Source organism: Lygodium microphyllum, chromosome 11 (genome assembly GCF_053477565.2).
Source record: "Lygodium microphyllum isolate KBCC chromosome 11, Lygodium_microphyllum_v1.1.10, whole genome shotgun sequence".
NCBI classification, from domain to species: domain Eukaryota; kingdom Viridiplantae; phylum Streptophyta; class Polypodiopsida; order Schizaeales; family Lygodiaceae; genus Lygodium; species Lygodium microphyllum.
In genome coordinates this window covers 49,777,007-49,786,476 of record NC_141145.1, presented here as the reverse complement: position 1 = coordinate 49,786,476, position 9,470 = coordinate 49,777,007, and the positions used below count along the sequence as shown (strand labels likewise).

Sequence of the window (9,470 nt, the reverse complement as noted above, 5' to 3'; positions counted from 1 at the left end):
ATTGTGGTTGTACCCAAGAAGAACGAGAAAGTTCGAATATGTGTGGACTTTTGAAAGCTCAATTCGAAGACGAAGAAGAATCATTTTCCTATCCCTTTTACAGACCAACTGTTGGATACAGTGGTGCAGGTCATGAGCTGTATTCCTTCTTGAATGGATTCAACGGATATAACCAAGTCCAAATTGTAGAAGAGGACCAATCCAAAACAACCTTTACCACAGAATGGGAGACCTATGCCTATAGAGTGATGTTGTTTGGGCTCTGTAATGCTCCTGCCACCATCCAACGAGTAATGATGACTGCTTTCCAGAATCATTTGCATGATTTCATTGAGGTGTATCTTGATGACTTTTGTGTTTATAGCTTAATCCGTGAGCACTGGGGACACCTAGAGCAATGTTTTGACAGATGCCGAGAGTATGGGATTTCTCTCAACCCCGACGAATGTGTCTTTGGCGTCTCATCGGGAGTTCTTCTGGGCCATATTGTCTTTGCACAAGGGATTGCAATAAACCCGGCAAAGCTTGAGAAGATTTCCACCTTAACAGCACCAATAAACCTCAAGCAATTGAGAGGATTTCTTGGCCATATGGGCTATTACAGAAGATTTATTGCACATTTTGCAACCAAGGCAACCCCTCCGCACAAGCTCCTAAGGAAAGATGTGGATTTTCTTTGGACTGATGACTATGAAGAAGCCTTTAATATCCTAAAACAGTGCCTTATCCAAGCACCTATCTTACAGCCTCCTGACTGGACGAAGGAGTTTCATGTGCACACAAATGCATCAATTGAAGGGCTAAGTGCTGTCCTATGTTAAAAGGGCCCCTCTAAATTAGATCAACCAATATATTATGCAAGCTGGAAGATCACTGATAGGGAACAGAACTATACAGTAACAGAGCTTGAGTACTTGGCAATGGTATTTGCACTAGAGAAGTTTCGACACTATCTATTGTCAACGCATTTCAAGTTCTACATGAATCATGAAGCCCTGTCCTTCCTGATGAACAAATTAGATATTAAAAGACGATTGATGAGATGGTTGCTCCTATTCCAGGAGTTCAATTTTGAAGTAGTCACTAAGCCTAGCCGTTCCCATGTCCTAGCCGATCATCTATCACGAATTCCTCAAACTGCAGAAGATGAACAAGATGACCCAGACCTTCCTGATGCTTCCTTGTTTCTAGTTGAAATAGTTACTCCCTGGTATGCAGACATAGCCAACCTCTTGGCCACTCAACAGTATCCTCCTGGCATCTCAAGCCGTGAGAAGAAAAAGCTTCTGTTAGAATCAACCCCCTACACTTTGCTAGGCGGTGCACTGTACAAGAGAGGCAAAGATAAAGTGCTGGAAAGATGTGTTGCAAGGGATGAAATCGGTATAGTAATGAAAGCATGCCATGACGAACCATGTGGCGAGTACTTCGCAGGAGAAGCAACAGCCAGGAAGGCTCTGTTGGCAGGATATTGGTAGCCGACCCTCTACAAGGATGCACATGACTACTGTAAAAGATGTGATGCTTATCAGCGAATGGGAAAACCCACTAAAACAAGTGCCATGCCACTACAACCTATTCTTCCCCTAAAGCCGTTCGAGAAGTGGGGGATTGATTTTGTGGGTCCCATTAATCCATGTAAAGAAACAAATCCTATCTTAAGGTTTCATTCTTTTGTCAAATGATGCCATGAGGCTTACCTTGGACTGGGAGGTCTCCTTTGTCAAATCATGCTATGACTCTCCCTTGGACTGCAAAGAATATACTGCTTTGAAACCCACCCATCTTCAAGATCTTCTATGTTTTGAATCCAAGGTTTTTGCATTTGCTATCAAAAACCACATTGAACCAAGGGCTTTGCTCACCCCTAGTTGCAAGAATGACTTACAGCTCCAAATACTTCTGCTCTTTCAAGCAAGCTGATTGACAATTCCCAGGGCCTAAGGCATTAACAGTATGTGAAGCATGGACGGCATGCAAGATTAAGAACAGGTGTTGATGGAAGGGCTGTGGTGCAGTCTCCCATTCCCAGAATGATAATATCTCATATATTTGTTTTGTCAGATGTGTTTGTATACAATAACTACTAAAATTTCTAAGATGCCAGCATGCTAATGACAAATAAATTCCATATTTGACACGGATGATGACTTGAGAGGCCTGTGAGGCATTGGAGAGTATATCAGGTGTAAAATCATCGTTGGATTGTATTAGTACATCTTAGACAGGTCAAAATGTGATATACTGTTTCTGTAGCATCCAGGATAGCCTTCAACTATATACAAATTTTCAATCTAGCGGAACAGGGTGTAAGCCACTGGATGAATGTAAAGACCATACATGGAGGAAAGTGGACCAAGACCAGTTTGCAGCAGGAAAATTCAAGGCCAAGCTCTGAATGTCTATCAAGGTCTGGCTAAACTGAGATATTGAGAAAAACACACTATCAGACCAAGAAGGGGGAGTGGCAATGATACTGCTTCACGCCCAATACCAAGAAGAGAAATCAAAAAAGTAACTTTCTGTGTTATGATCAGATCACTCAGGCGCAAGAGGGTGAGTTTTTGAGAATCTTGAGCAATTGAATAGCTGCACTATCCATGGCTGCCTTCTTATTTGGCATTGAGTCACCAGTAACTTTAATTGGCCCTGAGGGTGGCCCCTGAACCTCAACTGAATATGTGAACCTTTGTGAATGAGCTACCCCTTCTTGCAAGGAGATAACATAAACTGACCTCCATTTTCTCTTGGAGCAATAATCATGGAGATGAGACCTGCCACTTCCTTTACGCATGACATTGATTGCCATTTGAGTTGAGTCACTAACTTTTACTTCTAAGCTTGAATCAATCATCAGGCTGTCTCTGCCAGTCATATCCAACTCGTGTCTCAAAGGCTCATGTAGCAATGAAGGCACCTGACCACCATCTGCATCCATGACACAAACATTACCAGAGCCATTTCCCCCAACTTCACCTCCAGCACTCATGATCATGCCTGACATGATCATCTCAGCACCCTCATTTTCTTTCAGGCAATTGCTTTCAACAATTACAGAGGCGACATTCTCTGTGACTGACTCCGTTGAATCACAAGAACGCCTTGGGCGCTTCTCATCAGAAGCACAAGCGTCACCATCAAATTGATGCTTCTCACCGTGGCTTGCTTCCGAGTGTCTCAAAGTACTTGGAGCAGTCACAAGTGGTGCCTGATCCAATACTCGGCGAGGATGAACAATACCCCGTTGATTCAGAATTATCAAGACCTGTCTGGCTGCATCTTTTTTGGCTGACTTGAGATGGCGACCCCATGCTGTCTCTGTGATCACCTCAGTTTTTAGCTCTACTTCAACCGTGGCGAAGGCTGCATTCCCATCTGTTCCAGTCTGCTTCCAAGTGATAGAAAACCTTTCATACTGGCTCAATTCATGAAGCTCTCTGATAGGTTGAAGTGGTAAGGTCGAAGGAGTCACAATTGGTGATAAAATACCTTCCATCACACCCCATACGGTATCAAGATCAAACCCACTGTCTACTGTTATTGCTCCTGCAATACTTTCAATAAGATCCCCTAGAACCTTTGGCCCACGCACCCCTTCCCAACCGAATGATTGATCTTGACCTTCGTCCCCAAGCATTTGAACAGACCGCACAAAACTGGTGATTTGGGAAAGTAATTCACCTGACCCATGGCGTAAGTATCGCTGCAGATTATGTTTCACTGCTGCACGAGCGAAGCATTCATTATTTACAGCTGCAGAGCGAAGATCTGAAAGAATCCCAGGAGAGAGGCCAGGATGAGCCAAGAAAAGATGCCTTGTAATAAGAAAATCAAGAACTGCATCACCTAAGAACTCCAAACGCTGATAGCAACACCCTTCATAAAGATCTTGTTGAGAGGCATGTGTCAGAGCCTCAACCAAAAGAGATTTATTGGAAAAACTGTAGCCCAGCTGTGCTTCTAAACCTGAAATATTAACCCCACGCAGCACATTAGGATGAACAGCTGTGCGTTCCCTGGCATCTTTGTACAGAGAGAGATCAAAATCAATTTCCATTCCCATCCATTTCATGAACCCTAATGCACACCCCGAACTACCAGACACAATATAGGCCCCAATCAAAGCCTCAACCATATCTGAAATGGTCTTAGAGCAGATCCACCGATGCCCTTCGCTGCAAGTCATTCCAATGCGGAAGACTCTACCAATGTCTTGCTGTTGCTTGGCTGAATCCTCTGTTAAAAAGTGTGTGAGGTTGTCACGATTGCACTTACATTTGACAGTTTTAGCAGGCTTCATCCCAGGAGCAGACCAGAATTCTGGATGGAATGGTTCATCCCGAATGTAACCAGGTAAACCTCTTTTTATGGCAAGACAATGGAGCTTTTCATTACAAATAGCCCGAGAACGCCTTGCAGAGAGCTGACCCTCATGTTTCTTCTCATACACAAGAAACAAGTACCTGCTGACAGCATACTTAAGGAAGGAATCCCCAAGTAACTCCAGTCCTTCCAAAGAAAAACCCTCCAAGCATCTTAATGTTGTAAGAGCCTCCATCACAATTCTGGGCTGAATTAAGGCACAATGAGGCATTTCTTTAACAATATTGCTCCGAAGTTGGCCTGCAAGGAGCAGTGCATTGAACCGATGTAAGACTGATGGAATGAGATACAAAGATCGTATGACTGCATTCGAGACACCAATAAGCAAGCACAGCTCAGGGGGCATTTCAACATAAACAGCCCTCTTGGGATTACTTGAGCCCTTTCTTTCCTTTGAGGCAGATTGCTGTGTTAGAAGGTTATGCAAACGGTGGGATTGCTTTACTTGAAGAAGTGGCTGATGAGGGAACTTTAACAGCTTCCCATACTTTTCCTTAAAATAGTCTATGTATGTGCTGCATCCTCTATTTTCTGCATCATCACCACTCAAGAAAGGGCAGTTAGCATTCATGTCCATCAAGACATCCACAACAGAGTATACCCTCCCCGTGTGGATGGCAACTACAGCCATACCCTTCACTTTAGAGATGTCTGAAGCTCCAGAAGCCATCTCAAGTATGTTATTGCCAGACATGATACATGGTTGTCGATTGATATCCTCGGACATTTCTTGGTCAGATGGTTGTCGATTGATATTCCCAGATATTTCTTGGTCAGAATACAGAGTCGAAAAGATCTTTGCACTAGTAGCACAACTTCTCACAGCATCCCAGTCTATAAGTATCATTTCCGATTCCTCCATCTGTACACCTGCATGCAGTGGTAGCAGAAGATACATGTTTGAATTACTCCATAACTCATCCAACCCAGCTGGTGCTGCAAGTAGATTCTGCATTTTTGATAAAGATCCACTTTTAGCCTTCTTGGCCGGTTTTAACAGTTTACCATACAATCCATTATACATCAGTTCATGATACAGCTTAGCATCTTTCAACTGGCTTGGGCTAAGACAGTATTTTCCAGCAGCAGATATTGTTGCATCTGCAATCCTATTATTAGTCATATAAAGACGAATTTCTGTGTTGCTAATATCATCATCAATAACTGTGCTTGAAAGGAAAACAAAATCAGAGTAAGGATCCTCCTCATCAGGCACAAAACTAAATGAAATTAAATATGCCTGAAGTTCAATATCCTCTGTACTATCCACCCAGCTACCCTGAAGAGCAAGTGTAGCCATGGTAGGATGCAGCTCCTTTCTCTTATTTGTCCCAGCACCTGCAGTATTCTTCCCTCCAAGGTTCATGACCTCCTCTTCCTCTGATTTTTCAGCATCAATCACAGGCACAAGATTATCTGTAAGATGGCCCATCATATGTAGCCTTCTGCAAGCTTCCAAGCATACAGACTGCTTTGCAAGCGAACAGCTCTTCTTTGGTGGACCAACCACTTCTCGAAATGGTCCATTGGGTGGTAGTCTCAGGCGGCATACATGTAGACTATCATCCCCCTGAATGGTTTCGAAAATGAACTCTGGCTGTGGTTTATAGTATCTATCCCCTGGTAGATTTGAACAAAAGCGTGTTAACAAACTGATGCTCGAATCTGTATTGACTGTGGCCCCAGTAGATTCAACATGATAAATTTCCAGGTCTTCTACCCTATCCTTTTCCAGAGAAGCAGGGTAGCTTGCCCTGTTCAAGGCCTGAGCTCGCATTGACTCTTCGCTGTCCATCAAGTATTTCAACTGATCTTCCTGCTTCAAACAACCCTTCTGCAGAAAAATGACATAATCTGAACCAGGTCTGCGAGCACGACCCCGAGATTGGATGTTGCTACGCACTGACTTAGGTAGGTCAAACCGTATTACAGAACTGCAGCTTTGCACATCAAGGCCCTCCTCTGCAACATCTGTAGCCACTAAGACATTCAATTGTCCTTCACGAAACTGCTGCAATGTGCTCTGCTGCTGCTTTCTCCCCATTACATCAACAGAAGCTGTCATACCAGCAAGAAAACCACATTTAAGGAAAGATAAGCTGCTTACAATGCCTGCCAATTTGGGAAGGACCATGGCTGCAACAACTCTTTCCACAAACACAATGCAGTGCAAGTCGGCAACATCTTTGTAACACACCAGGCAATCCACAAGAAGGGAAGCTTTTGGCGTGAGTAGACCTTTCTCAACTGCTTCCGGAATTGTTTTTACAGCATCAGTTGGCTGCTCTAGCCTTAATTCTGGAAAAGCATATTCCAAAACCTGTTGAGCTTCTGTGAGGAATGCTTGCTTTCTGGCTCTCACTGCAGGATGTGCTGCTTCAAAAGGAGAATCCTTCTTGACCTTTTGCAATAGACAATGGCAAGCCTCATATGCACACCAGACTCCTAATTCCTCTATGCAATAACATAGATTCCCATGCAGCTTTCTGATCTTCTTCACAAGTTTCTTGGCCACCTCCTCATCATCTTTAAAACATGGCTTGCCTTCCTCAGTGAGAAAACAGTAATCACAAACCTCGCACTCATCTTTTATTGCATTCAGCTTGTTAATGATCACCTCATGTGAATTCACGGGCACATCATAATATCTTTTTTTTAAAACAGGAGTCGGCACAAAGTGCTCTAGTTCATTCCTATCTTCCAATGTATACACTTGTGCATCAAGAAGAGATTCCAACCGCTGCATCTGATGCGCTGAGTCTGTCATAGATGAAACACCTTTCTTCGTCACAGGAGAGGCTGTCATACCAAAGATTTTTGGCTTTTTCGAGCTCAGAGTATGGTAGAATTCTCGCATAATCTTAGCATATGCATGTTGCTTTTGTGCTTGGTGGCACTCGTCCATTATCAACAGCTCAAAGCTTTCCATTTTCAGAAAACCATGCCGTAAAGCATCCAGTAGAACTTGAGGAGTCATAACTAGAATTTCATTTTTCTCTATCTCTGCTTTCCAGGTGTCTTCTTTCCAAAAGTCAACCCCTTTTGCACCATAATAGCTATCAACTTGTAAATCTGTGTTAATCTTCAACACTTGTGTTTGTTGCCCAACCAAGCAAACCGTTGGTGCCAAGAAAACAGCAGTGAACTTTTTCCCAACCCCTTTAACTATACAAGCTAGATTTTTTAGCAGGAGTACTGCTATCAAAGTCTTGCCACATCCTGTCTCGAGATAGACGATCGTATTAACTTGCATTGCTTTAGCCAATATCTCCATTTGATATCTCCGAACCACAATCTTTGTCTCTTTTGGCTTATCTATCTGCATCGGTGGCAGAGCAGGATGAGGACCTTTAGGCTTTTTCTTAGGTGGATCCAATCTAGGCCTTTTGGTTGGATGTTTGGGCTCCGGTACAATGAGAGGGTCCTGTGCATGATATGAACCCATCTCTTTGAGCTATGGAGCTAGAGAAAACTTCAGCAATCCAGACTGATCCTCTCACAAACAGGGATTTCTTGTGATGAAACTCTGAGAAATTCACTTTATCACAACAACCATTTGATTATTTGGCTCTTCTGAGGCCTGCAATGAGACAGAAATTACAAGCATATTAGATGACTACTAATCCCTATTTACATCTGCATTGTCTCATTACCATCAAAATGCTGATCACTTTCGCTGAGGAGAGAGTGAACACACATATGCAGGCAAGTCTTCCTTGTGAGCAATAGAGAGCTGCTTCGAGTGTTAATGTGATTGCTGCCAGACTCAATGCATTCCAATAGGAAGCAGGGATGGCTCCAAGAGTTGCTTCTTTTTCTGATAGCTGCCAAACTCAATGCATTGCAATAGCCAAGGTATAGAATCACAACAAAAGGATGGGTTCAAGAATCACAACAAAAGGCCGCTGCTTTTTCCTGCTTGCCTGAGAGAGGTGTGGCAAAATCATATAAAGAAATCTCTGTCTCTATGAATCAAAGACGATACAGAAAGTGCATTGAACAATTGGAGCTAGAGATTCAGGTGCGATGTCCAAATTGATATCAGAAGATAAGAGAGAGACAGAGAGACGGAGAGAGCTGTGGGAGCTTGCTTGAATGAGGCATTCTCTGACTCGTACCTGAGGCTGTGGTAAATGCTGGCTCGATGCAAACGGGGGAGCCGCGACGGGTCTCGCTCTATTTCTTTTTGAATTCTGCCTCTCTCTCTCGCCCTCTCTCTCTCTCTCTCAATTGTGCCCGTCTCTCACTTTCACTCTCTTGTCTCTCTGTGTCGTCCTGAGAGAACATCAGCTCAAATACCAACCCTGCAAGAAACGCATTTGCTTTATCACTTTTCGAATCAAAATTCGATTTCGAAAGTCCTAATTATTATGTTTTTCTTTATAATTTGGACTTGCCTTCTCCTGCAAGGAGAACCTTTTACTAGCCACTAAAAGTACCATTGAAATTTTTGTATCCCCCCCCCCCCCCCCCGCCCCCTCCTTTTTTGGACATAATCCAACCCTCTTTTAGACATGAAATTTGCCTTTACTTTTGAATTAATCAAAGCCCATTACAAAAAAAAAACCTATTTTAGATATGAAATTTGCTTGCATACACTTCCTCCCTCGAGTTTTTTGCTTTTTAAAAAGGCTTGAAATTTGAAGGATGTTCATGAGGTATACCCAAGGTTTGAACTCAAATACCCATGTAACACACTCCACACACTCAAACCTCTTGAGCTATAGCCCCATTGGCAAGCCCTGCAATGTTTCGTAAGGGACGGAGTTTTGTTTCAAGACGATGCCTTCCTCTTTGTATTGCCTTCCCATTCTAGAAGGTATCTTACTACTATATTTTTAGCTATAGGTTCGGAAAGCCCCGAACCTCCAGAGGATTTCCCGAACCTACCCTTTTTTCCAAACCTCTTTTCTTTAATCAAAACCCCCTCCTCTTCTCTTTTTCTCACGTGTAATATCTCATTTTCTCTTCCCCTTCTCTTTTTTCATTAAAGCCTCTCCCCTTCACCTCCCGTTTTTAAATTGAAACCCCCACACATCCAATGCGTGTACTGTGGCGGAAACCACTTGCCAGCCGAGTGTCAAGAC

At 43.2% G+C, this 9,470-nt stretch overlaps 1 protein-coding gene across 2 annotated transcripts; it reads right to left on the bottom strand.

Annotated features, from left to right (window-relative positions):
- Nucleotides 1–2,001: 2,001 nt before the first annotated feature.
- On the bottom strand, nucleotides 2,002–8,662 carry LOC148028800 (endoribonuclease Dicer homolog 3b-like). Of its 2 annotated transcripts, XM_087687591.1 has the most exons (3): nucleotides 8,502–8,662; nucleotides 8,081–8,306; nucleotides 2,002–7,963 (listed from the first exon to the last, which is right to left on the bottom strand). In XM_087687591.1, the coding sequence occupies exon 3, from the start codon at nucleotides 7,826–7,828 to the stop codon at nucleotides 2,543–2,545; it is 5,286 nt and encodes a 1,761-aa protein (XP_087543717.1). In that variant the 5' UTR covers nucleotides 7,829–7,963; nucleotides 8,081–8,306; nucleotides 8,502–8,662; the 3' UTR covers nucleotides 2,002–2,542. The 2 variants fall into 2 exon arrangements, with proteins under 2 accessions (XP_087543717.1, XP_087543716.1); XM_087687590.1 differs by lacking the exon at nucleotides 8,081–8,306.
- Nucleotides 8,663–9,470: the final 808 nt, after the last annotated feature.

Excerpts from the sequence above, each read along its gene's own strand:
- LOC148028800 (XM_087687591.1), bottom strand. The coding sequence starts at position 7,828 with ATGGGTTCATATCATGCACAGGACCCTCTCATTGTACCGGAGCCCAAA.